General features: G+C 43.8%; 4 protein-coding genes across 4 annotated transcripts; 2 read left to right on the forward strand and 2 right to left on the reverse strand.

Moving 5' to 3' along the window:
- Positions 1 to 196: 196 nt before the first annotated feature.
- Positions 197 to 2,337, reverse strand: gtf3ab (general transcription factor IIIA, b; the record flags this gene model as incomplete). Its single annotated transcript, XM_083995035.1, has 9 exons — positions 2,189 to 2,337; positions 1,934 to 2,028; positions 1,752 to 1,848; positions 1,558 to 1,646; positions 1,392 to 1,465; positions 1,237 to 1,317; positions 891 to 1,123; positions 433 to 486; positions 197 to 316 (listed from the first exon to the last, which is right to left on the reverse strand). Exons 1-9 carry the CDS (start codon positions 2,300 to 2,302, stop codon positions 197 to 199), a joined length of 957 nt encoding a protein of 318 aa, XP_083851161.1. The 5' UTR covers positions 2,303 to 2,337.
- A 6,290-nt stretch (positions 2,338 to 8,627) lies between these two features.
- Positions 8,628 to 12,407, reverse strand: rpl21 (ribosomal protein L21). Its single transcript, XM_083995442.1, has 6 exons — positions 12,365 to 12,407; positions 11,546 to 11,624; positions 11,364 to 11,425; positions 9,687 to 9,799; positions 9,025 to 9,175; positions 8,628 to 8,748 (listed from the first exon to the last, which is right to left on the reverse strand). The coding sequence occupies exons 2-6, from the start codon at positions 11,610 to 11,612 to the stop codon at positions 8,659 to 8,661; spliced, it is 483 nt and encodes a 160-aa protein (XP_083851568.1). The 5' UTR covers positions 11,613 to 11,624; positions 12,365 to 12,407; the 3' UTR covers positions 8,628 to 8,658.
- A 1,573-nt stretch (positions 12,408 to 13,980) lies between these two features.
- usp12a (ubiquitin specific peptidase 12a) lies at positions 13,981 to 20,077 on the forward strand. Its single transcript, XM_083995183.1, has 9 exons — positions 13,981 to 14,078; positions 15,249 to 15,329; positions 15,414 to 15,627; positions 15,840 to 16,075; positions 16,421 to 16,497; positions 17,122 to 17,205; positions 17,325 to 17,522; positions 19,011 to 19,089; positions 19,181 to 20,077. Exons 1-9 carry the CDS (start codon positions 14,031 to 14,033, stop codon positions 19,280 to 19,282), a joined length of 1,119 nt encoding a protein of 372 aa, XP_083851309.1. The 5' UTR covers positions 13,981 to 14,030; the 3' UTR covers positions 19,283 to 20,077.
- Positions 20,078 to 22,665: 2,588 nt separating this feature from the next.
- Positions 22,666 to 23,694, forward strand: gpr12 (G protein-coupled receptor 12; the record flags this gene model as incomplete). Its single annotated transcript, XM_083995096.1, has 1 exon — positions 22,666 to 23,694. The coding sequence occupies one exon, from the start codon at positions 22,666 to 22,668 to the stop codon at positions 23,692 to 23,694; it is 1,029 nt and encodes a 342-aa protein (XP_083851222.1).
- Between the last annotated feature and the right edge of the window lie 3,336 nt (positions 23,695 to 27,030).

Raw genomic sequence — 27,030 nt, forward strand, 5'->3', positions numbered from 1 at the left:
AGCCAGTTTAGTGTGGTTTATATATGAAGAGGCGTTTTATTAGTAACTGTACACCAAGACTTAGAAAGAGTGTTAGCATAGTGCTGCATTAATGAGGCTTTATTTTACATTTGAATACAGAAACAAAAAATGTGATATTTCACCCAATACTGAAAACCAGATTTATATAAAGCAGCCTCAAATATATTTGTATTCTCTATAAAGTTGTATGGCGCAGCTTTGCAGCAAGCTTGTTGGCATCTGCTCGATTGGCTGCAGCTGCCGGTCTGACCTGCTGTGCCGAACGCACGGGCTGATTCTTTTTGGGATGCAGTTTCTGGAAGGGAACAAATAAAATAACACGTAATAATACAAGGGCAAGATGGAGGGGAGAACAGCTATCCATCTGAAAAAGCCAGGGGAAAAGAAAAGAGGTCGACAAGGACATGTTACCTTCAGCTTTTTCTTTGCTGGGTCATGCACCACTCTGTGTCGCCACAGGCTTTCCTAGTGGACAATGAGAACAGTTAGATCGCAAAGTTAATTAAATGGATTACGGAGGAAAAAACAAAAACAAACAAAGACTTGTGACCTAGCCATATATATTCTTTCAATTCTTCATCATGTTTTTGGATTTTTGCAGGTCAGACACACTGAAAATACATTTTCAAGAATCAATAACTCGAGGTGATCTGGATTTCATTCTGCACAGATTCCACTGGCATTTCTTCTATAGAAAATAGCAATGTGGAATAGATTATCATTCTGTAGTATGTGGGAAACGGAGCCGCAAAGCTCTGCTATGTCGTTTTTCATTTCTCTGAGCACAGCAAACAATTCACTGCTGTTGCACCGACTACACAGATGGCTGATACCAATGTTTTGCAGCAGTGTGCATTGGGTGAATTTACCTTCATGGTGAAGCTCTTCCCACAGCCGGCGTAGGCACAGCTGAAAGGCTTCTTGCCCTCATGGTCTCCCAGTATGTGACTCTCCAAGTTAAAGCGACGAGTGAATTTCTTGCCGCAGCCTTTTTTGGGGCACGGCAGCATCCTCTTCTCCCCAGAGTGGACATGCAGCTCGTGCTGGTGCAAGAACCAGGTGTTGTTAAACTGCTTTTTGCACTCTCCACATGGCACCTTGACTGAGAGGCATTGAAATACATTTGTGTCATTTGTGACTCAGCAGCTTATGAGCAACAAGGTGTGCAATGCAACAAAACTGATTTTTAACACTTCCCCAGTATTGCATTCATACCTTTATGTTCTTTTCTGTGCTTCAGATAGTCTGTCCATGTCTTTCCCTGGAAAGGACAACCTTCAGTCTCACAGGGGTAACCTGCAGCAGAGAGACAGATGTCAGATAAATTCATGTTCATTATGAGGGGAAAACAAAACAAAACACCAACTAACCTTCATGCACTTTCTCATGATGTTTCAGTTTTCCATGAGAAGGGAATTCCCTCACACAGCCACTGAAGGAGCAACTGTATCAAAAGATCAGAAATAGTTTAGCTGGACAAATAAAGAGACAGATAAAAGCCACAGTTAATATTGCATCAGAATTGAAGCCACTTACTGAAAAGGCTGAATCTTTTGGTGCTCACACTTGTGTGCCTTTAGTTGGTTCCTCTTGTTGAAATCCTTCTTACAGCCTTGTTGGTCACACTAAAAAAAGACAGCAAAAGCCAAAAACAAAGTACAAAAATCCTGATATGTTCAGGACAAAAATTGAGGGTTAAAAAAAAAGAGACTATTCCAAGATTAGTGTACTTGATATCGCTTCTCCTGGTGCTGGTGAACTCGGGCCATGTGGTTCCTCATGCTGGCATTGGTGACAAAGGCCTCGGAGCACCCATCAGCCAAACACCTGGAGACCAGAGTGGGTTAACAGTTCAAATAAATAAACAGCAGCTTCAAAAATTACAATCTCTTCATTTCAAACACTGGCTTACTTGTGTGGTTTTTCCCCACTGTGACTGAGCTCATGCCTGGTGAGTTGATAGCGAGTACAAAAGCTCTTGTCACAGTTCTCACAGGAGAACGGTTTCTGAGGTCAGAGGGAAACATTTGACATTAAACAAAAACATTTCCAGGTCATTAATAGTCAGACACACAACATTAACTCCTATAATATGCCACTTGATCCTGGATCTTTTTCATGTCGAGCTATTTGCATTTATTCTGCTCGGCTCACCGCAGCCACTTACCAATCCTGTGTGTTTGCAAAGATGAGCCTCTAGCTTCCACGACTTACTGAATGTAGCTTTGCAATCAAAAAATGAGCAAACATAGTTTTTCTGACTTTGCAACCTCTCCCCCATCTTTAATAATAGATGTCAGATGTGGTGTTGTGGTCACAGACAAAAAATAGCATCAAAGGGGCAGGACACTTGGTGACCTACAACCAGCAGCTCACCTGTGCCTAATTTATCTTATTGGGACGTACCAATCAGAGGACGAACGGGGGAGTCCTGCCTCACCGAAACAGAAAGAAAGAGAACGGTTTGCTCCAATGAATTAAGTGTTTTAACTGTTTACACACCTAAAAAACACACGCAGCTGTGTAAAATTGCAGTACACATGAGCCAACAGGTGCTGGAAAATGATTTAAGCCCCTGCCCTGAGTTTAATAGTGATCTCATTGATACTCAAACATGCTAAACGTCCGTGACTCTTTTCCTCATGTTGATTGATTCAGGCTTTAAAAATGTCACACAGGCTCCTTGCAGTATACGTTCCTATCTGTTGATCGGCTGTGTGTGTATGTGTGTGTGTGTGTGTGCGTGTGGCGCGCAGGCAGGGAGAGAGGCGACTGTCTGTCTCCATTAATCACACACACACATACACAGAATCTACTGCTCTAATCTTAATCTTATCAACCCTACAATATTGCTTTCTGATAAGCGTGATTTATTATTGTCAGAAATTAGTGTTCAGTGAGGTCCTTTGTAACGCACAAACCTGAACCTACATCAGCCTTTAGGTTCACAAGACTGGGTCGTTTTGTTTTTGTAGTTTACAAGTAGAAAATTACATTTATTAGCAATAAAATAGATCATTATTCACTGAAATACAAGAGGGTAGTTTCACCTTTTGTCAGTCTGGGTATGACCAGTAGCTTGGCAAATTGTTGTTAAATGTTGCCATAATGCACCATGTTAGGTTTCTTTAGCTATTTTTCTTCATTCTTTAGGTATTTCTTTTATTTATTTATTTTAAACTTTATTTGTGTTGTATTAGTTTACCATTTAGCCTAAGCTAAATTAGGTGTTAGTGACACTTGCAGCCACTGTCAAGCAAAGGTAACAAAGTCTCAAAGGCTAAACTGCCTTTATCTGAACAGTGCCACTGTGGCCACAAGTGACAATTATGGGATAATAGTAAACACTCAAAGGTAGTGTAACAACTACACAAGCAGAGAGAGAGGAGCCGTTAGCAAAGTGACTCAGCGTCTGACTCATTAACACAGCAGCACCTCGATAAAAGGAGCTGATATTAGCCGACATGAGCTACTGGTTGGGCCACACCAAGTGAGAAATAATTGTTTATTGAAGCAGAAATCCAATTATTAAAGCTTATGACAAACTTCATAAAGTGAGACTTTTGTGCTACAACACTTTAGCGCCACATCAACAGAGTGATAAAGTCAAGGAAACAATGTGTTTGTTAGCCAATAGTCTGTAGCAGCAATACCCCTGAGAGAACTGAATTGAGCGAGGGTGCATTTGTGTACAAAAAAACGTTTCTAAAGATAACATAGATTACACAGTGACTCTTTAAATAAAAAAAAGGACAAGATTTCAATCCAGTGACACTATCTGCTTGTCTAAACAGCAGAGATGACCCTCTGTGCCCGTGCAACGCTCTCATGTGAAACCTTTGACTGACTTCTCTGAATAAGGCCTATTGAGAGCCTGTTGGGCGTTAACTCAGTGCCCTCCCATGCGTCAGGTGAGCATAGCTGGCTGAGTTGACACCGTTATCAGCCTCCTCCTCCTCTTCCCATCCGGCCCCCCCACCACCACCCCACTGCTTCACCTCCCCCTCTCCCTGCTGTCAGGGCCGGGATCAATACAGCTGGCCCAATATCCACATATATGGCCGTGCCTCCCCCGTCTCTGATAACCACACAGACTCTATCACCCACCTATCACGCTCAGAGATACAGTACAGCATGCACTCTGTTTGGCCTGAGGTGGGATTTCCTTTGTCAAACCCTCGGGCCTATCCCAAACACACAGTGTCACACCTTGCTTGCTCGCTTGCACCACAGTCACAAATATTATTGTCATTATTACAACTAAAAAGGCCTTCGTTCTGCAGCAACTAGAGAGAATGTGTGGGATGGTGAAGCCTTGAAGTGAGATAAGGAGAACAATGTTTAAAGGGTTAGTGTTTCCACTTACCCCCATTTTTTGACAGTATGTCACTCCATTACAATGGGAACAAAATTAATTTGCAATGATGGAAATTTAATACAATAATAACATTAATCCCAAATAGACTACTGCGTTTAAGCAGAGCGTCTCTGTGGTTCATCTCTCTATTTTACTTGATTATTTTAATTTAATACTGCTTTATACCTCTAGTCCATGACAGATCTTTGGCCAAATATGTGCTTTTTACCCCATTGAATTTTAGTTTTTTAGTCCTAAGTAACCTTACAAAATATTATTCTATAGCTATAGGCTATGATATTTATTGTTACACCACAGAAATAATAATATATATTTTTTAAAGACAAAAGGAAAAAAACAATAAATTTGCCTTTATACAAAATACTGTTTAGAATGCAATATTTCTAATCTGTAATATTTCCACTTTTACGTGTTCATATAAAATTATTATTATAGTAGTAATACTTTGTTTTATCAGAGGCATATCATTCAACAATTAGGCTACAAGGAGGACATACCCCCTGCCTATACATCATTGAGCTTATTGGGGAATTACAATTACAGTTTGTTGAACCATCCAAAAAGAGGCAGAGAACTGCAATGCAGAGTAAATCAAAGCATGGGCGACACAAATAGGAGAGATAATAATTCTTATTACCACAGGGTTTTTGCATTAACAATTTTAGTTTTTTTTTTTTTTTGAATCTGTAGTATTTTTCTTTAATCAGTGTCACAATATTAACAATTAATTTTCATATTCATAGAACAACTTGTCCCTTTTACTCAAGATAATCAATTGAAGACAGTTGCAATTTTCCTGTTGATTATTTCTTCTTTCTCCAAAGAAAATTTATATTATGGTGTAGATTATCCAGAAGAATCAAGGCACTATTTTTTGCAAGGTCACACGGCTGCTAAAAACTTTTTAGTACTTTGAGTGACACAAATGAAATCACATCAATCTCTGTTGTGTCAAGATAGAGGCAGAAATCTCAGAAACAGATGTCAAACCCTGGTCACAAAAAACAAATTTCCTATGTGACAAGACGAGACAACAGTGAAAAAATGTGTTTTTTTGTGTGTGTTACGTTTGTTGTTGGATGAACCTGTGAGTGTGATTCAGTGGCAGTAGGACGGTTGATAATTCTCAGATTTTCCATATTGTGCAACATTTCCACACATACCTCCTCTGGCATCAGTGGTACAAACCTGTCTGTGTCTATATCCAATTATCTACTGTTTGTGTGTGTGTGTGTGTGTGGTTAATATGTAACGCCCTGAGTCGATACAGCTGCTCCGAGCTGCTGGCTGAGCTGACAGACTCAATCTGTGGGTGTCAAACATGTGTGATTAAGGAGTTCATGGTGCTCCACAGCTTTTATCCACATGCCTTGTCTTTCTGCTCCCCTCCCTCTCAGTTGCTTTCTCTCTCTTTCTCTCTCCTTTTCTGTTTACTTTTTGTTCCTTCAATCAGTAACTTCCATGAGTCAGTGCCACACATGACACTCTGGTGTATCTGTGAGAAAACACACAAAGGAACAACTATAGCCTAAATGTATATGAAGGATGAAAATAAGTGCAGGAAATGTTCTTAAAAACTGATTAGATGAGGAAAAATGTTCAGACTTTTTCATCTATCGTGTTTACGTTACATTAAAAATAGAGCAACGTGGCAGAAATACAACAGCACTGTGTTCAGTTAATATATATAATGTGTTGGATCACTGCTAAAAGCTGTGGGAATATACAAGAAAAGCATAGATACAATTCCCTTATCTAAATATACCAAGCAAAATCCAGACTTCACCGATCAATACCAAAGGCTTTGGCTGCCAACCTGCTCAACTGATTGATTGCATTTTATTTTTTCTGGTTTTATCTCTTCAGGTTGTTGGATACTTATTACTCTGCTCTGATAAGACTGTGTCTGAATCCCCTGACCTCAGGCCCATGAGGTCATGTGGGTGAAGAAAGGCAACCGCTCCATGTTCAGCTCTAAAATGATCCGCTACAGGTTTGTTAAAACTAATTTCTTCCTCAGCTTTGGTCTTTAAAGAAACTTAAAAAAAAAAAAAAAATGCATATAATATAATCTTTGGACTGATTGACTGCTGGCCTCCTCTCTCCCTCTCACAGACACTTAGTCCTGTCAGCTGCTCACCCCTATCTCTGTAAACTGGCCCTAATTCGTGTAAATATTGGGTAAAGTACTGAGGTGGGTTGAGATAACCTATTTGTCACATAACCAGCCAGCCATTCAGCCTCCACTGATTAAACAGCACACATGAAGTGCTGCGCACACACACACACACACACACACACACACACACAAAATTGATGGTCATTCTGTTTATACCTATATTCTTATTTTTTGTAATATAAATATATACACCGATTATCCACAACATTTAAACAGATAACTATTTTTGTTCTTCTTATCTATGCTGTTTTAGTGGTTTATTCTGAATCATTAAAAAAATTGTTTAGAAACTAAATTTGTAGTTTCAATTATTTCAAAAAATAACAATAAATGAAATTAAAATAGCCTATTAATAATGATAATAAAATATACACATGATCTGTGTATACAATTCTGGGCCTTTTGACTTTTTCCCCTTCTAAATTATACTTAATTTATGGATTATTTTTATGTTTTGTTTTAGTATTCAAAACCTTTTTCTTATTTAATGTCATTTTACTTGCAGCCCTCACTAAAAAAATATTATGCAATTAAATGTACTATTACAGTATTCAGGAGTATTAGGAATGTAAACAATAAAAGAAAATGCAATAGGGTTATTATATGCACATAAGTTCAGTAAAGGCATTCATAATAAAATAGTTCAATACTAACTTCATCTCAGTGCGTGATTGATTATGAAAACTCAAGATTAATATGAGACAATGCCCTTGTCTGGAGGTGAGTGTGGGAAATCAAGATTACAACCATGAGAAATGATGGTGGGGGTAAGTTAAGGAGTATAAGGGAACTGCTGAATCATGGTCTGTCTTAATTCAACCAAAAATATGTGGCCAATTAAGTGACACTGTCAGTGTTTTCAGTCAGTATCACAGAAGATGAAATCATATACATCATCTACTGTATTTATTTCTTCATGAACAGCTTGGTGTCATCGATTTACGAAAGAAAAAACCTGATGCATGTTCTGCGTTCAGCACATTTTCTAGTGGACACTGCCACCTACTGCTCTGAGACAGAAATGCTGCCTATGATGGTGGAGACTGGGCCAAGTGGGCCTGAGGGGCAACAACCAGTGATTTATCATATTACTGATGATCTCCAGCCCTGTAATTAAACCCTCAGGGTCCACTGTCCATTGATTTCCACTATAAAGTAGCTTTAAGGTTGGTGAAATCTATTTTTTTCTGACTCTAGGTGAAATACTCAAACCCAAGTCACCATATTGTTACAGCTGTACCATTCAAGATTCAAGAGGTGTTGATGGATGCTGCCTGCAAAGCAATAGTTTGTAATAAATATCCTGACAGGATGGTGGGCTTGAAGTTTCATGTTGGCTGTTATTTCTTTATAATTCATCTTTGTGTCAAAAATGTAGTCTTCATAAAACAATGCCATGGAAACCCCGCAAAGACATATTGGTACCCCAGAGATCAACTTCCTTAAATCATTGAAGCCTGGAATTGGTTTGTTTTTTCCATTTTTATTTAGAAACTATGCGAAAAAGACTTTTGACAACTCTAAACTCTGGTCAAGTGACAGACTTATGTCGGCTGTGTAGAGGCTTTAACTGCAGCTACAGATGACCAAACACTGCAGGAGGTATCACAGCAGACATTTGACTCGTAGCTGTAGAAACACACCGACTGTTCTGGTCAAAAGTCTCGATAAGATGTGACAATGGGAACGTGGAATAACAAGAAACCAGAAGGAGTTGAGCTAATCATTCACTTTTTATCTTCTATGTGCCTTCTCTTCCATGTCTTATGGATACCAAGCGAGATCGCTAATGCAGGTAACTCGTGTGGGGCCTTTTCTCCCTGCTTGTCAGTGTGTTGGTCGGTGTTGAAAGGAGATTGTTTTGACAGCAGCTGAGATGTGAAATGCTTATGACACGTGAACCAGTCACTCTCAGATCGCCGGTGAAATATAAAGTGCTTTTGATTTCATTTTGAATCAAAAGAGGCTAATCATCACCGAGTGACAACACATGACAGAGAAGCGTACAATACATCCATGTGTGAACAGACGACAAAATGACAAGCAGCGTGTGTGTACAAATATTTTTATTCCGGATGGTTTAGGCCATGAACTCATAGGGGATGGGCTCCAGCAGCTGGGGCACGTTTTTCTTGGTGCTGACGAAGTGAGCGTCACGGGGAGGAGCGGGCTGCGGAGACGAGACACAGAAATTCAGGTGGTCAGCGAGAACACACGTTAACACTGACAAAATAACGAAAGCAAGCGGACCCACTGCAAATACAACTCTTTTTGTAACTTAACAATTGAAGGCCTATCGAAACCATTGACAACACCTTTTTAGTGTGGACCACAAGGTTAAGAATTAAAGTTTTTACCCAGAATGCATCATTTGAATATCTTAAATATCTATGTTTCCAATAAACAAATAAATTAACTTCAAGAAAACACTTTTCCAGATTCTTACCTGGCGCTTCAGCTCCACCCAGCTGCCCTTCTGCTTGGCCTCCAGCTTCAAGGCCTCGTTCTCTTTGACGCGCTGCAGGAAACTGTCCCTGCTCTTTGAGTGCTTCACATGCTCAATGCGCACGTTGATCCTCTTGGCCAGGATCTTTCCCCTGTGAGAGCGTAGAGCATCAACATGTTCATATCAAAAACATAATTTACGCATCTTCCCAGGTGGTTTTTGCCCTGGGTGTTAAATAACTTGGCTGTTTCCTCGTTAGGACACCAGGTCAAACAGAACAGCAGTTGGACTGGAGTACTTGAGGCTGAGATACTTTTCCCCACGTGAATGACCACTTAGGACATAAAGAGTCCCGGTGGCAAAGTGAAGATGGGGTCACATTCCTCTTTCTAGATGAGTAAAGATGAGCAAAGGCACACAACAAAGACAGAAGCCAAAGTGATTCAACAAGCTGCACTCGGACATTGTGACATTAACCAGACCAAATCATGTAAACTCAAGCCAACGCTGAAGGAAACGCAATACACGTTTCCATCAGCACCTGCCCATGTCATGGTGACAATAGACGACATGTATGAGGCTTTTTGGATTTCCAGTTGTTTGGTGTGTGCCGGCTCAACGTTACACAAGCCTAAAACAATAAATATCACTTCTTTACTTACTTGACCTGCTTGTTGACAATGATGCCGACAGCATGTTGGGTTACGTTGTATACACGTCCTGTTTTACCGTGGTAGCACTTGTGAGGCATACCCTTCTGAACCGTGCCTGTGCCCTGGGAAGAAACCACATTTCATATTGTGTTATAAAAAGGTAAGGCAGAGCTAAAGTATCCTTTTAATATTAGTTGCAAGAGCAGAGAACAAACAGGCTTCATCTCCTCCACTGTGCCAATGACAAGGCTCCACATCTAATTACTGCTACGACACAAATGGCTTCCTGTCCGAGTTATGTTTTGAGATGGTTTCACCTGAACTCGCCACAGACACGTCTTACCGACAGAAAAATTGCTGCACAATCTATCTTTGCCAAATGCTTCAGCTGGAAGCTTTGGTTTATGTTCATGTTGCAAAAACACTTTGCTTGAGCAAACAAAACTTTGGAAGCCAACTTAAAATGTTGGGAAACCCTGAGCATAATAATAATATTATTATTATTAAGTATATTTTGGGGGGTAATTTTGCCTTTAATTGATAGTACAGTCTAGACTAGAGACAGGAAATGGGGAGGCAGAGAGGGGGGAATGACATGCAGCAAAGGGCCACCAGAGTCAGGATTCAATCCAGGGCTGGCTGCAGTAAGGGTTATAGCCTGCTCTACCTACAGAGCTTAAAGGACAATTCCAGGCGAATTCAACTCTGGGGTGTATTTACCTATCATTTTAGGTCTAAAAGAATGAATCTGAAGATTTTCAGTTTAATTGCTCCTGTTTAGCGGTAGTTGCATCTGTCCCCGCATCCCCACGGCAGCAATGAATGGGAGTGGATGTAAGTTCCGCTGTTTAGGCTGTTTCCAGCCCTCAAAGCCGCAATTTTTTTCCACAGACAGCTTCAGATGGCTACTCAAACATGCACCGAGAAGTTTATTTACTTCAAGCAAGCCGGCATGTTTGTAAAACTAGATCTAATTCAAAGTCTCCCGGAGTCTCGCGCGAGACCCAGTTGAGTGCGCGGTGCATTCGGGCGCAGTGGGAAAAGCTACCGTTTGTGTCATAAACACAGGAATATCAACTCGTGACTTGCTTCAAGTAAAAAAAACTTCTCGGCGCATGTTTGAGTAGCCACCTGACGCTGTCTGTGGAAAAAAATGTACACTTCAAGCAAGTAAAGAGTTGATATTCCTGTGTTTATGACACAAGCGGGAGCTCCAACTGCACCTGAATACACCAGCACTGCAACTTCGGGCTCGCGCGAGACTCCGGGAGACTTTGAATTAGATCTAGTTTTACAAACATGCCGGCTTGCTTGAAGTAAATAAACTTCTCGGTGCATGTTTGAGTAGCCATCTGACGCTGTCTGTGGAAAAAAATTGCGGCTTTGAGGGCTGGAAACAGCCTAAACAGCGGAACTTACATCCACTCCCATTCATTGCTGCCGTGGGGATGCGGGGACAGATGCAACTACCGCTAAACAGGAGCAATTAAACTGAAAATCTTCAGATTCATTCTTTTAGACCTAAAATGATAGGTAAATACACCCCAGAGTTGAATTCGCCTGGAATTGTCCTTTAACGACAATCCTGAGCATAATATTAAAATTAAGTGAAAAAATAATTGATTTCATGAATGGCTACTGACAATCCAAACAAGAATATCTGTCAACACACATGCTTCATCTTACCTTGATATCAACGATGTCGCCCTTCTTGTAGATGCGCATGTAAGTGGACAGGGGGATTGGGCCTGTGAAGTAAATGCTTCCAATTAATTCATGTTATTCTGTACATCTTTAAACAGTTCTTTGAGGCTGTACAAAAAACAAATCTACACAAAGGCCTGATGCTTGTTTTAATCTGTACTCACCATGCTTGCGGAATGGCCTGCTGAACATGTACCTGGTCCCCCTCCTCTTGCCTCTGGTGTTCGTCATGATGCCTGATTACTTCAAGAAGGAAAGACATTTAAGTTAGTCATGGTGTAATTAGCACATTTACTATCTATTTTAATAATAGAAACTAATGTCCACAAGTTTGTTTTTTAAGTTTATCAAGAAAGATATGGAGTAAGATTTATAAAAAGGAGAAATATGGGATGTATTGACACTCGATAGATGCAAACATCCTGCTGCTACACAACGAAACCGGGTTCAATGCGTCTAAAACAGCTCCTAATGCAGGGCAATGATAACTGTCAAGTATACCCCCTTCACATTTATAATATAAATAGTTTGGATGGATGATTGATTAACTTAGCAACATAGCTACTAGCTAATGGCACGGTCCGTTAGCAGGTTTACGCCGACTATAGGATTGAAAAACTAACGTAGAGGACGCCACGTTTGGCTGAAATGAACACAGATTCAGTTATTTTGATAAAAGAGACTGATTTTAAAAAGACATGTGCCGAGTTAGACTGCTTTTCAGCAGGGTAACAGGATGTCAGAGGGATTTTACTGTTTCTACTGGTGGTCTCTCTGCCTGTGAAGCTCCACATGGGAGAGCCACGCTACCGCTGCTGCTGTCCACATTACACGGATAATATCACTCCGTGGGACCGGTTTTCAGACCATATCGACCAGATGACACGTAAAGGTGTTGCTACGGAGTTTATATAAATGTAATTGACGAACGAACAATACGAAAATAAGGTAGAAATTGTAATTTTTCACGGAGAAGATCTTACCCCCGGTCTCTACAAGATGGCGGGTACGGCGGAAAGAGAGAGCGAAAGACCCCAAACTCCGCCTTGTGAAATACCATTGAGGCAGTCCGCGATACCGCCTGAGCAGAATGACTGTGAGGGGGGAAAAAACTGGGAGTGGGCAGCGGCTGATCCAGAGTCAGCACATTTATCAGTCACAATGAGACCCCCCATGCCTGAGCGATACGTCAACTGATCCCAGAGCAGGTGTAGTCAACACAGTCTCTCTCTCTCTCTCTCTCTCTCTGTGGCGTGTTTGCTGTTTATCGCAGTATGTGGGATAAAAAAAATACACGACAGCATCGTTTCGTTTATTAAGAAATAAAAAGTTAAAATAAAAAGACAGCTCCCTTTTGAAACCTGGTACACTTAGTTTGTACGACGGTGAAAATACATAACGCGTACATTGTGTTGGTGTTGATACGCATGCGCGAAACTTGAGCAAGCTGGCTAACCTTTAATTTCTTTAACGACATATTAAAGATTTTTTTTGACATGGCTTCATTTTGGATAAAAAAAAAAAAAGCCAGTCTCGGGTCGCTAGACGATTGTGACACTCGTGTCGTGCCAAAACCCGGAGCAATCCTTTTTTATTTATTTGTTTTATTATTAGCGCAATGATTATTTGTTTTATTTTTACCGAGGGCTGACTACGCGAAGACGGACGCAACATGCAGATATCGCTCTCGTCTTTTTCTTGAGCTGTGGGACCAGGGGGGGAGGAGCCTCGCACTACGCGCAGACGCAACTCACAGGCGGCCATATTGGGTCAGTCAACTCTGACTCTGGCTCATGGATCATCATCATAAAATAAATGAATAAAAAAAATATTCTACATAATATTCATAATGTTACTTCCATGTAAAAGTAGGCTACATGATTAAAACTATTCGTAATTCGCAAACTGTATGTGCAGGCATTTCATTCGTGTACAGATGATGTCAAAAATATCTCTGTTCAAAGCGTAGGCCTACTGTACACCTCAGTGCACTGCATACCTGTGGGCTAAATATGAAAGCACTGCAGAAACCCAGCGAAATGTTTGTAAATGCACGTGCCAACACCACTTAGAAACCTTATGTTTAGATTTACTGTATGTGTAGACTTGATGCCTCAGAAAACAATATACCGGTAATAGTTTGGCCAACATCAACAGTAGCTCCAGTCTACTGGAGGCACCAGTGCAGTTGTCCCTTTTTTTTCTTTTTCTTTTTTACTTTCTAGTACATTTTTCATAGTATGTAGTTTTTGTTTTTTGTAAGCTTTATCCTCTTGTTGTGTGTCTGTTGTGTTGTTCTTGCCTATGGACCTTGAGTCTGAAATAAAATATACGTTTATTCGTGATTTTAAGTATGCAGTATCATTACTGCATTTCTGACGTTCATAACAAACCAAGCCTGTTTGAAAATCGGTCAAAAAAAAAAACTGAGCAAGTTCTGGTTATTTTAGCTGAAGTCTGAACATGCACGGTAGCTCTGAGGGAGCGAGCGGACTGAGCCAAGATGGCGGCCGTGTAGCGACGCAGTTTCATTGGGCAGCAGCGTCAGGTGAGTCATCTAGTCTTCTTATATATATCTATGGTCACGAGGGGAGCCAGAGCCCAGTCTTGTCAGCGCGAGACGGTGTGGTGGAAGATGGCGCGAGCCGAATGGAAATCCTAATGACAGTCTCCAAATTTGCGTCTTTTTGTACCATGGTGAGTGCAATAGCGGGCTCGTGTTGACATTAGCCAGACTGTAGGGGTTGATAGGAAAACAGTAGTTGCACTGTTATTGGCTTTTTTAAACCGCGGAATTGCAATGAAAAAACAGTTTCAACACGGGGTTTGTGTTGGTGTATGTGTGTGCGTGTGTGTGCTAAGCCAAGCAGTTTTCCGACCATGGCAAAGCAAAGCGAGCAGCCACCCACCGCCTTCTCTGCTCTGCTAATGGACGCTCCTGTGTTGACTGTCTCTACTCGTAGCCGATACATTGTATTATTATTATTATTTATCGCAGCTTCTTCAAGCACAATGACAGTGCACCTGCTGCTGCTGCTGCTGCTGTTGTTGGGATTCACAGCTAATAAGCTAATGCAAAGGCAACTAAAAAAGCTAAACCAGCGTTTCGGTTGTTTGCCAACCACTGGAACACAGCTGGATAATGGATGACTTCCGACCGAGGGACGATTAATCTGCAGTGCGTGTGTAGGAGAATCGTACATAACAGGCCAAGTCGCGGCGCGTTGGCCATTGATAAACTACCAGATAATATTAAAAGGCATGCAATGTAATGACGACATGGTTTAACATTAGCTACGCAGTCATGGACCCGCTCCAAGTCCATGTCTCCGCACAGCTTGTTACTGTCTGCACATCGTATTGTACTGTATAATCCCACTAGTAGGGCATGTGTCTGCATAAACAGGTAACCCTGGTTACCTCCTAACCCTCTGCACCTGTAATATTTTCTGTTTTCACACATGCAGTTTTGTCATCCAAGCTAAGTTTTGCATTTAAAAGCTTTTTGGGGGTGAGAGTCAGCGCTGGTCAGGCACTTTACTGTCAGTTAAAGATGGTGCATGCTTTTAGCTCTAATGGCATAAAAGGGCAGAGTGGAGGTTGCATGGGAAACGTGCCTAGTCTTGGAGGCGTTAAGCACCCATTAGTTTTTATTTATTTATTTATTTTTGCTTTGTCCCAGCAACAAATGACCTTGAAAATGCCAATCAGATGCCATCAAATTTGGAAGATACTTAGAAAGTTAGAGAGAGTGTTTACGTTTTGTGTGATTGTCTTGTTCACAAATAAAAGTTGTACTTAGTTTATTTGTTTTAAGGGAATAACAGATTTTTTTTCTGTTTTTTTTTTCTTTGCACACACACTTAGGGCGCCAATGCCTCTGCTCTGGAGAAAGAGATTGGATCTGAGCAGTTTCCGGTTAATGAGCACTACTTCGGCCTGGTCAATGTAAGTGGTGCAGGTCCAGTTTTTATTAATTTCCACCCATTTTGAACTCACACTGATTCTGCTGTATGCCATGTTTGGTTTTAGTTTGGGAACACCTGCTACTGCAACTCGGTGCTGCAGGCTCTGTACTTCTGCCGGCCCTTCCGAGAAAAGATTTTGGCGTACCGCAGTCAGCCTCGCCGCAAGGAGAACCTGCTCACCTGCCTGGCCGACCTTTTCCACAGCATTGCCAACCAGAAGAGGAAAGTGGGCGTTATACCACCCAAGAAGTTCATCACACGACTACGCAAAGAGAATGGTGAGATTAACATAGGGAGATTGTTGTGGTAAAAAGAGGCTATACCAGCGTGTCAAGGCATCTCTTAAACAACTCTAAATTACTCCTCCTTTTGTTTTTCCTCGTTTGCTGATGAGTCCACTATCCTGAAGATCCTGAAGTACCTGTGTAGCATGTAGAAGAGCAGGATAACAACTCTAAATTGTCCTTTACCTGTATATTTTCTCCCTCAGAGCTGTTTGACAACTACATGCAGCAAGATGCTCATGAGTTCCTAAACTACCTGCTCAACACCATTGCTGACCTGCTACAAGAGGAGAGGAAGCAGGACAAGACCAATGGCCGCCTCGCCAACGGCACATTGGACTCCCAGAACAACAACAGCAATGCCACGCCCGCTCCCACCTGGGTCCATGAGATCTTCCAAGGCACTCTTACCAATGAGACGCGCTGCCTCACCTGTGAAACGGTAAGAGGCCTCACCTCTGTTTTCATCTGATGGGGAATTATGAATGGATTACTACCATTGTGTCACCATAGCTCTGTTAAAATGTGTTTTCCTTTGAGTTAAACAGTCCTGCTGCTTATGTCAAGGGTTAGTAAACATACAAAGATTAACTCGGGCACCAGCTCAGGCTGTGTGAGCTATAGTTTCTGTCATGTGTTGAGTAAATACAACACAACTGCACACAGAAGGAATTTTATTGCCACAGCTCAGAGGTCGGAAGGAAGACATTTCTGTAGTATCCGAGACCAATCAAGATGTGTTTAATATTTATTATGCAGGTTAATTTAGGTTCTTTTCTTTTTTCAGATAAGCAGCAAAGATGAGGACTTTCTGGACCTTTCTGTGGATGTTGAACAGAATACCTCCATCACACACTGCCTCAGGTAAAACACCCACATGTATCAGAATCTGCTGATTTTTTAACTAACCAAAACAAAATTCAGGAAATAATGAACAAAAACAAAATATGATGGTAACCAATGACCACAATATGTTATTTGCTGCTCTAAGGTGAAGAAGGGAGCGGCTCTTTCAATTCTGTATTTTACTTTCTTGAATATCTTTCATTTTTGGGCTACTAGTGAGACAAAATGAGGACAGCAATCAATGGTTTTGTTTTATTTTGATTTAAAGACTAACATTTGATCAACGAATTAAGAAAACAATCTATAAACAAATTAACTTAAATAAGTTCTTGGTACTACTAGTTTCAGGCATATGTTTCCCAAAATGTTATAACTATCCATTCAATACAATTCAATTCACTGAGGCTTTAAAATATTTTGAGCCTCTAATTTACAAAATGGTATTATCCTCAAGGTTGAAATAACGTACATTATAGTTGTAAAATTTAAAGTTAATGCTCATTTGTAACAACTTTTTACTTATTCTAACCCTTTTTATTCTGAAGAAGTTAGATAGTTCCCTTCCATATGTTGGTTTGAGGCTGCTGCCTTTATCTGTATGTATGTGCAACTGACCAGTTTTCTCTTGGTTTCCCCTGTCAGAGGTTTCAGTAACACAGAGACGCTGTGCAGTGAGTACAAATACTACTGTGAAGAATGTAGAAGCAAGCAGGAGGCACACAAGAGGTCAGAGCCCAGTTTCATTCTTCATGTATCAATTTCAGATTTTACTTTTTGCCTGTTGTGGGACATTTAGACGGCGTAGATGTTAGATTCTTCTTGACGCTGTGATATCTGTGATTTAGGATGCGTGTTAAGAAGCTGCCGATGATCCTGGCTCTGCACCTGAAGCGCTTTAAGTACATGGAGCAGCTGCAGCGCTACACCAAGCTGTCCTATCGCGTCGTCTTCCCCCTGGAGCTCCGCCTCTTCAACACCTCCGGGGACGCCACCAACCCGGAGAGGCTGTACGACCTGGTCGCTGTGGTGGTGCATTGTGGGAGGTGTGTAGGTGAACACGCAGCTAGAACACAACACCTCTTAACCGTCTCCACAGCAACTGGCGACGCAGAGAAATCATTGTGCTAATAATAAAACGCATCTGTACCCACTGGCCCGAGGATAAAGGCACATTAGAGTCTAAATCACATCTCACGGGAGAAAACACACCTATCATAGTTGAGCTGTGTTTTCTCAGCTCCACGTTCGGCCTGCAGTTAGTGGGAGTGAGTCTGTCTGTGTTTGTGCAGGGTGTTTCCTTGTCTTTCGCTCGGTGCATGCAGGAGCAGACTGTGGCCCTTCACGACTCTGATAGGAATAATAGAGTGAGGAAAATGAATTAACAGGTCAGACTTCTCTGGACCTGAGTGAGTTAGCAGTCGTACAGATGTAAATTATCTGTCTGGGTGTCTGAGTCTCCTGCCTTTAAGCTGAACTCCCAGTTCAGCTTTGCCAGGGTTATTTTCAGAGCAGGGAGATTTATCATGGAATTGATTGCCACAGTGTGAGGCTACATACCGCAGCGTGTGTGAGCTCCATTATTATGTTGTGATTAAGCATTTAAATGATAGAGTATTTTTGTTAATCTATTACAAGTGATGGGATAGACCTGGACCACAAAACACATTTCTTTGTATTAAAATCAATCCAGGCCAATAGTGTATTAGTTTAAAAATATGTTTCTGAGAAGAAATTACCCGGCACATTTAATTCACTTTGTTACCTCATGTAATATATTCAGAGTGCAGGTTTTGTCTGGTTCCTCGGTTTAAATCTGACCAGGGACCTTTCTTTCCTCTTGTTCCCTTCTTCTGTCGGTTGTGACCCGTACAATATGAGCAGAAATCAACACAAACAACAAAGCCAGATATTGAAACAAGCTGATGATGACTTTTCATGAAAGCACAGAAAAGCACAAGTTACAATAACAAGGGCAAAGATCAGGCTTCTTAAAACAGAACTTGTGCAAATCTAGCAGTTTTCATTTTTAGCTGTTTCATATAAATAAAGCAGTAAAGGGAAGAGCTGAAGAATAGCTAATGTAATTTTAAAAATCCAGAGAATCACACTTCACCGTTAGTTTTTATTGGTCTGTTAACATGGAATTGATTATTTTTCTGCCGGATTCAGGTCTGACATGATCATCTCATTTTCAGCATGTTCAGTGTGTAGTTGCACAAATTCGTGTCCCATTCTCCACACACTTGTTCCCTCTTGTTTTGGCTGATAAGACGTCGTCTGCTCAGGTTGAACTTAGGTGGAGCTCTGCAGGTAGTCACCAAACTTCACAAACAAAAGGATGATAACGCTGTAACTTAGTAATATGGAAATGCCAAGTCAAATATGGGCGTCTTACATCAGCCATATTCAGTCGTTCAGTTGAACTAAACCTAAATTAAATGGGGATGTGTTCATGCTGCCATTGTGTCAGGCCTTCAGTGATAAGACTCACATTTACTCTGTCAGGCTAACACACTCTTGTTTCTTTTCAGTGGTCCAAACAGGGGTCACTATATCGCCATTGTGAAAAGTCACGACTTCTGGTTGCTGTTCGACGATGACATTGTAGAGGTGAGTGAGTTTATTCACACTTCCGCATGTCTTTTCACAGAGCACCAGCATTTCTAACCACTGCCGTGTGTCACCTTGTCTGTTGTCGTAGAAAATCGATGCACAGGCCATAGAGGAGTTCTACGGCCTCACTTCTGAAATCTCCAAGAACTCTGAGTCGGGCTACATCCTCTTCTACCAGTCCAGAGACTAAATGTGGATTGAGGGTGTTTCACCACAGAAACCAGGAGCGATGCTCTGTTCCCTCTCTGCAGGGAAGAGTGGACCATAAACACACCACAGCAGCCTGCATGGTGTCCTACCTGCACGCACAGCTGTAATTAAATACCTGTGCTTTCATGCACTCGGCGCCGCAGCTCAGCCATGGAAGTTCTGCCTATGTACCAGCTGTCCCTCCTGGCCTCCGAGTCTCACACCGCCACATCATCCCCCTTCACTTCGGCTGGACGCTGCTGCTGCTGCTGCAGGGACAATGAGACGATAATGAATGAAAACTGTGTCAAGATTGTTTTAAAAAAAGAAAAAAAAAAGACATTGAATGAGATCTGTACAGATGTTCGGGTGGTCGTGTGAGTGGCGTATTCGTTTTTTTTTTTTTTTTTGCCTTGGGTGCGGGGTTGAATGGGTATTTAACAATTCATGATGTAATATTGGCCTGGTGTCTCCACCCCTCACACTCTCACTCTGCTGGGGTTTTACTGAGTGGATCATGTTTTTGATCATGGATGGAAAGGAGGGCGTGTGTGTGTGTGTGAGGCGTCCCAGATATGAGGGCCCACCGGGTTGTGTATTTCTACAGTGTACAGAATGGTATTTGTATAAATATTACAAGAAGATAATATTATCATTGGAAAATGTTAGACCTTGAGAAGATGTATTAACACTATGGTGCACTTTTGATACCGTTTTGTAGGTGTTGGCGAGTTTAATGTGAGGGTTTGCTTGAAAAGGCCTGTTGTGAAGCGATCATTTTCTGTTTTAAAGAAAACGAAATAAAGCCGGTAAGATTGAGGCTGTGTGTCTGTGTGTGTGTGCTCTCTGTGTCTGTCCCACAGGTACGCACTGATGACTCATACGCGCTCAGCGTCGCCCCCCAGTGGCGTCATGTGGCAGCTCTGCCTCCCCACTGCAACAGGAGCTATTTTTAATCCATTCACACTCCAAAGGCAGGTGCTTTGGAATAACACACACAACACTGACACACACACATAGAGCAGACTTGACGCTTGGTCAACTGAGTGAGCGGTCACATCCATGCATATGAGCAGCTTCCCCCCCCCCCCAACCTCCCATCAGAGGTGTCTGGGAGGCAGCGCTGCAGGGATGGAGAGGCGAGGCAGAGAAGATGGAGGACAGGGGAGAGAGGGAGAGGAGGTGGGGGGGTTGACACACATCAGGGTTGCTGTTAATAGCACAGACGGGACCAGAATAGCAGGGCGTCGCAGGAGGAGGAAAGCGAGTCTCTGTCTCCAGCAACATCATCCTCACACCTGAAACCCGAGTCCCAGCAGCTCAGTCTGAAACCGAGACCGACAAAACAAAACAAAACAAAACACTGCAGTTAAAGTGCAGGTGAAACTGGTTGGAGAGATAAATGTTGCATCAGAGATGCATGATTGACTCAGACAATACAATACATGCCCACAGGCACGTGGGACATGGATACCTGAGCACTGCACGCGCACTTGCACCTGTCTTTGTCCTCGAGACAGAGACAGACCAGACATTTGGCTGTTGCACGCGGAGTTCAACCAGTCTTTGGGAGTCTGGCCCATCTGGGACTCCTCCTTCATCATCGACCCCGTCCCCCTCCTCTCTCTCCCTCCTTCCCTCTCTCTCCTGCTCTTCTCTCCCCCTCCCCTCCACACATGCACACACACCCTCCTCCTCCTCCTCCTTTTTCCTCTCTTCCGCCGCTGCTCCGCTCGCTGCTCCCTGCACAGCCGCAGTCCACGGCGATGCGCCGTTAACGGCAGAGCCGCTCCGCGCTCTTTTCTTCTTCCTCCTCTTCTTCTTCTTCTTCCACCACCACCATCCTCGCTTTCAGGCACAGAGAGAGAGAGAGAGAGAGAGAGAGAGAGAGAGGACCAGCATCTCCACACCCCCCCTCGACCTCCTCCTCATTCCCGGGCTGCGTCTCTGTCCCTCGGCGCCGCACCGTCCTCATCAATAACATGGAGATACAGGACAGCCGTTCTTCCATCTAGACGGGGAGTCTCACCTCACGGAGTCAAGGTAAGCTGGCTGCTGCTTGTTGAGCATCCTTTACATGGAGAAATGCACCCTGTGTGTTTTTTCCCCTCCTCCTCCTCCTCTTCCTCCACCACCTCCTCCAGCATCCTTTCGCTGACGTGGAGCTGCCACTGTGTTTTTTCCCCCTCTCTCATGTTAAGGTGCACAGGGTGAAGCAGCTCCATCTGGCCACCGCTGTGAGCTGCAGGTGCATGTACATAAATGGCGTTAGCGCGAGGGACTTTATTTCCATGACGGGTGCGGTATCTCGTGCCGTGGAGAGCGGCACCTGCTCTCCTGACAGCTGCGTGAATCACTGCCGATGCCGGTGGAGGTGGAGGGTTATAGATCCCCACTGTTGGGAAATGTGGCCTGAAAAGCCGCTGCAGAGCAAAGCCTGCATTGGTTTTTCCGTCCTCCTCGTCCATACATTAATAAATAGCTTCTCACGTGCGGTCTAACCTATATGCACATGCAAGGGCCCTGTTATAATGGCATTAACAATCGCTGCGTTCAAAGCCTAGAGGAAAATTCATTACTCTAACTGTCTGCAACAACTTAATCTCAGACTATGGCTTCACGTTTTTGCTGTGGAGATTTATTATTTAAAAATAGACTCGTTTTTGTGTAGTTCAAGGTCTTTAATCACACAGTGTGCTCCTACATAATGTGCATTTACCTTTACACACACACTGAGGCTATATCCCTGGGCTTTATGAGTAACACAGGTCAGGTGTCTAAAAAGCAGAGGCCTTCACAGAGGTGGTAGCAGGGGGACAACTGCCCCCACAGTTTTTATCTGAATTGTATGCACACACACTTTAAATAAAAAAAAAATGTATTTGTGGCTCCTTTGTGTGGTGTGTGTATGTGCAGTGTGTAGTCAAGGCAGATCAGAAATCAGTAAGGTGTGTCAGTGTGTTTTTGTCAACTGGTCTTAGTTTTTGTCTTTGAATACGTTTCCTCCCCTTATCCAAGTGTAACGGAGGTGCACTCACTCACCCATAAAGGACATGCAAACCTGCCTGCCAAGTGCTCATTGAGCTCTTGGCAAAACGGTTTGCATCGTCGCCGAGACTAGGATTCGAACCCCACCTGGGGCAGTCTGTACCGAAGAAACACAACGCAGATGGCCAGATTCACATCGGCTACACAAGTGGCTTCGTCAGTTCGTGTAGACTTGCCTGAAGAACTGATGAAGCCACTTGAACGAGGGGCAAAACGTCTTCAGAGACAAAAACTAAGTCCAGTTGACTTTGATTCAGTTTCTTTTGACCTGGACAAATGAGAATTTGCACAGATGTCACGTGTGTTTTTGTCTCAATTTTTCAGACGGGGGGCACAATGAGTGAAGCGTCACCGGTCACCCCCAGCTGGCTGTCCACTGACCCCACGGCGTGGGCCAGCGGAAGCGGGGGACCGATGGACAACAGCACCGGCCTGGGGACGTTTCCGCCAGAGGACGCGCTGCCACCCAGCCAGCTGCCCCTGCTGGTCAACCCCTGGGACATCGTGCTGTGCTCGTCTGGGACTCTGATCGCCTGCGAGAACGCTCTGGTGGTGCTGGTGATCTGGCAGAACCCGGCGCTGCGAGCCCCCATGTTCCTGCTGATCGGCAGCCTGGCGCTGGCCGACCTGCTGGCCGGTCTGGGCCTGGTGCTGCACTTCACCTGTGCCTACTTGCTGCGCTCCGACTCGGCCCAGCTGCTGACCGTGGGCCTGGTGGTGGCCTCCTTCTCCGCCTCCGTCTTCAGCCTGCTGGCCATCACCATCGACCGCTACCTGTCGCTCTACTACGCCCTCACCTACAACTCGGAGCGGACGGCGGCCTTCACCTACACCATGCTGGTGCTGCTGTGGGGCCTGTCCCTGTGTCTGGGCCTGCTGCCGGTCACGGGGGTCAACTGCCTGGCGGAAGAGGCGACGTGCAGCGTGGTGCGGCCGCTGACCAAGAACAACATCGCCGTGCTGTCCGTCTCCTTCCTGCTGCTCTTCGGCCTCATGCTGCAACTCTACGTCCAGATCTGCAAGATCGTGATGCGTCACGCTCATCAGATCGCCCTCCAGCACCACTTCCTGGCCGCCACGCCCCACTACGTCACCACACGGAAGGGCGTGTCGACGCTGGCCATCATCCTGGGCACCTTTGCCGCCTGCTGGATGCCGTTCACTGTCTACTCCCTCATTGCTGACTACACCTACCCCCCCCTCTACACCTACGCCACGCTGGTGCCTGCCACCTACAACTCCGTAATCAACCCGGTCATCTACGCCTTCAGGAACCAGGAGATCCAGAAGGCGCTGTGGCTGGTGTGCTGCGGCTGTGTGCCTGCCACGGTGGCCCAGCGTGCAAGGACCCCTAGCGACGTCTGACCAGGCAGACCCAGGTGGGAAGAGAGAGGCGCCCTGGGTCAGCTCTGCTCCTCACTGGCTCTGTCCGGTGTCACAGAGAGCAGCAGCAGTTGGAGGTCAGAGGAGGCGGCAGAGCGCTGTGGCTCCAGCTCTGGCTGGAGTTGTCACTGGCAGAGGCAGTTTGGTTGGTTTCCCACAGCCCATCAGGAAGGATGGCGTTTTTTTTAATGTTTTTTTTCTTTGTTTCAATCACCATAGGGCAAAGTATCTCACTGTCTTCCCCAGTAAAAGCAGCCACCAGTGCGAGGGGGGCGGCAGCATCCCGCCCCCTCCTGTTCAACCCGTGCCACGCCCTTCCTCGTTTCTGCAGAGAGCGCTGAGTGCATCACATGTTCCTGGCAGCAGCAGCAGCAGCAGCAGCAGCAGCAGCTGTACATATAGGATGTGCATATAGTTATCAGCAGCACCAGACCTTTGGTTGACACGTGCTGGTTTTTGTTCACATACAAGAGGAGGGGTGTTCGCGGTCTGTGCGTGCGTAAAAGCGCGCGGCAGATTAACAAAGCGGTCTGTGCAGCGAGCAGAGCAGAGGAGAGGAAAGGAGCGGGGTGGGAGGGGAGGGGAGGGGAGGGGGGTGAGCGCGGCCGCGGTTGAATACGCAGGCATTTCCACAGTGAAGCCCGTCTGGAGCTGGAGCAGCATCCCGGCGCTCTGCTGCTGCACTCTGAACGTGCGTCGAAAGCTAAACAGCCGTGGAGAGCTAAAAATAGACCCGGCGCTCTGTGATCCGCGCCCTGCGTCCTCCACAGGCGCCGAGAAAGAAATCAACCCGCTACTTCTTCTGCTTCTTCTTGTTCTTGTTTTCTCTCTGGATTGCGCGCGAATGGTGTTTTTTATTTGTGCTATGCTCGCGTCTGGGAGGCTCAAGACAAAGCCCCAGGAGACCCTCAACCATTAACCCCCCCCCCTCCCCCCCTCTTCCTCTCCTCCATCTTTTATTGATATGGAAGCATCAAACCGAGTATAGGCCTATCGGATTATGTAACCACCGTATATCCCTCCTCTCCCACCTTTGGAGATGAAATTGCTTCTTTTTTTTATGTCCAGAGGTTGCTGTTCATCTGAGATATTAGTAATAGAGCTTAAGCTCGTTTTTTAAAAAGATGGTAACAGGAATATGAAATCTATTGCCCCTGAATTTACCCCATAGCAGATTTAATCAACATGTTATGATGAAATCTCTACAAACATATAGACAAAAGTATACAGGGGGATTTCTCTCTGCAAAATCTTAATGTAATTCTATTTATTAGATATTATTTGGCTCCTAAATAGCATCACATCAAAACCACATAATATCTGGTCTGCATGCTACTTCGGTGTAATTTGCATGCAACAAGCACATATCCTCCCTGTTGAGTTCAGTGTGGTAGTCACATAGGCCACTGGAGGCAATGTGTCATGGTACCCTGATGTCATCATGACCCTAATAATGTTGTTTATGTACAATGTGTGCTCCACCTGACCTACAATCAGCACTGGATGGTCACAGGAGTTGCACCATTGTTTTATTTTGTTTTTTTGTGTGGTAAATGCAGAATTTTTGGGATATTTTGATGCACAGAGCAGATACATTACATTCAGAGATCTGCTCTGAGGTCAGTTTTGCCGTTAATTTAGTCAAAAGTCATATCACAGCCCCTCCACCAGCTGCTCTGAGTGAGTTACCCCTTATCTTTTGGTCTCTAAACGAACCTGCTGATTCCTCATCCACACAACATCATGTCAGCAATAACTAGCCAATGAATGGTAGTTATGTTATTAGATGTGAAGCAATACTCAGACAGCAATAACATCCACGTCCCACCATGGCTTCTTCTTCCCGCAGTGTAAAGCACCGTAATGGCCACTCAGGTGGGGATGTGTCGTAGTCGACAGGTTCAAGTGATGCTTCAGTGACGGGATGATCACTCCTGGGCTGGAAAAAAAAAAGTGGACAGGATCAAACGACTCATTTGACTCGGTGACGCCACTGCCTCATTCTTCCACAATGCTTTTTTCTGACCCTAAAAAAAAAAATCAAGCTTTGATCATTGGTCACACTGGGATGAAGTTTTTTATTTTTATTTCTGTTATGTCTGTCGTTGTTGCCTCTGCCTTTTGTGAGCATTTGAACTGTCCTGAGTGTCGTAACCTCAAGTGTCAAAAACTGTGTGATTTGGGACTGTGTTTTTTTATTTTTTTTCGTGCATATGGTATGAGTTGCATGGCCTCTGGGTGTGTGCATGTGTGTGTCCAGTGTGTGTGTATGTATGTGTGTTTGTGTTCCAGCAGCAGCTCAGCAGACCATAATCTGTCTCCTTGTGTCTTGTGTTGCCTCGAGGGCGTAAAAAAAAAAGGGGGGCGAGTGGGTCTGAGAAACACAAACTCCCGCTGACCCTCCCTGACCTTAGAGGATGATGCTGCCAGTCTTCCTGTCAGTTCTGAGAGAAGTGGCCTCGCTAACGTGTGTGTCGAGCTTTTTTCGAAGGCAGACAGGACTAGGAGGATGCGGATGCTTCAGCACTTCAAGCCAAAGTGAAAAAGGGACTCTGAACTGAACTGGGAATCCTAGTCCTGCTGCGTGTTTTCTGTCTCCTTTATATCAACAATATCCCACCACTCTACTTTAAATCAATCTAGTCTTTGTCGAGGCAGGCGTCCGTTAAGTGACCTCTGAATGATTCTACGAGCTAAAAACGGCCACTTCCAATCTCAAAGATAATGCTTCTTCATTCCTTCCTTCCTTGCTGCTTCCCGTCTCAGTTCAGAATGAAATAATACGAGGCGGGGGCTGTGAGCAAGGAAAGCTAAAGAAAAGCATGTCTGAGCATTGGAACGTAGCCTGTGTGTATGTGTGTTTGTGCGTGTGTGTATGTGTGTGTGAACTTGTGCACAGTGTCAGACTGAACCCTGTAGATATTCGATTAGCACCAACAGGTCAGGCTGGCACATCACAAACCATCACAAACTCTTATTCCTTTACCTTTGGAGAAAAGTCTATTTTGTTATATTCATTGAGAAGTTCTATTTTTTTCCACTTTAGTCTGGCCTGAATTCTTTCAGATTCTGATGTTGTATGATAATAACGGCGCTGTAAAGCCTTTTTCTGAATGTAGTAATAATGAAATTGTTTAACCGATTACCCCCCTTTTCCTCTTGACTCGTTCGTTTCTGTAAATAAGGCATGCATAAGAGGAGGGGACTTTATACCACCGTGCATGGTGCTACCAAAGCCAGTCAAACTACGTATAGAGGATGAGTTGGGTCGCACCATTTTTTTTTTTTTGACTGACACTTCTCCACATCAGCTTTTAA

Source organism: Trachurus trachurus (genome assembly GCF_905171665.1).
Source record: "Trachurus trachurus genome assembly, chromosome: 20".
In the NCBI taxonomy this organism is placed as follows: Eukaryota; Metazoa; Chordata; class Actinopteri; order Carangiformes; family Carangidae; genus Trachurus; species Trachurus trachurus.

Coding starts and splice junctions, on each gene's coding strand:
- rpl21 (XM_083995442.1), bottom strand. CDS start 11,612: ATGACGAACACCAGAGGCAAGAGGAGGGGGACCAGGTACATGTTCAGC. Junction 11,426..11,545: donor CAGGCCATTCCGCAAGCATG/GTGAGTACAGAT, acceptor TTTACTTCACAG/GCCCAATCCCCCTGTCCACT. Junction 8,749..9,024: donor GGGTGGAGCTGAAGCGCCAG/GTAAGAATCTGG, acceptor TCGTCTCCGCAG/CCCGCTCCTCCCCGTGACGC.
- usp12a (XM_083995183.1), top strand. CDS start 14,031: ATGGAAATCCTAATGACAGTCTCCAAATTTGCGTCTTTTTGTACCATG. Junction 15,628..15,839: donor ACGACTACGCAAAGAGAATG/GTGAGATTAACA, acceptor TTTCTCCCTCAG/AGCTGTTTGACAACTACATG. Junction 19,090..19,180: donor TCGACGATGACATTGTAGAG/GTGAGTGAGTTT, acceptor CTGTTGTCGTAG/AAAATCGATGCACAGGCCAT.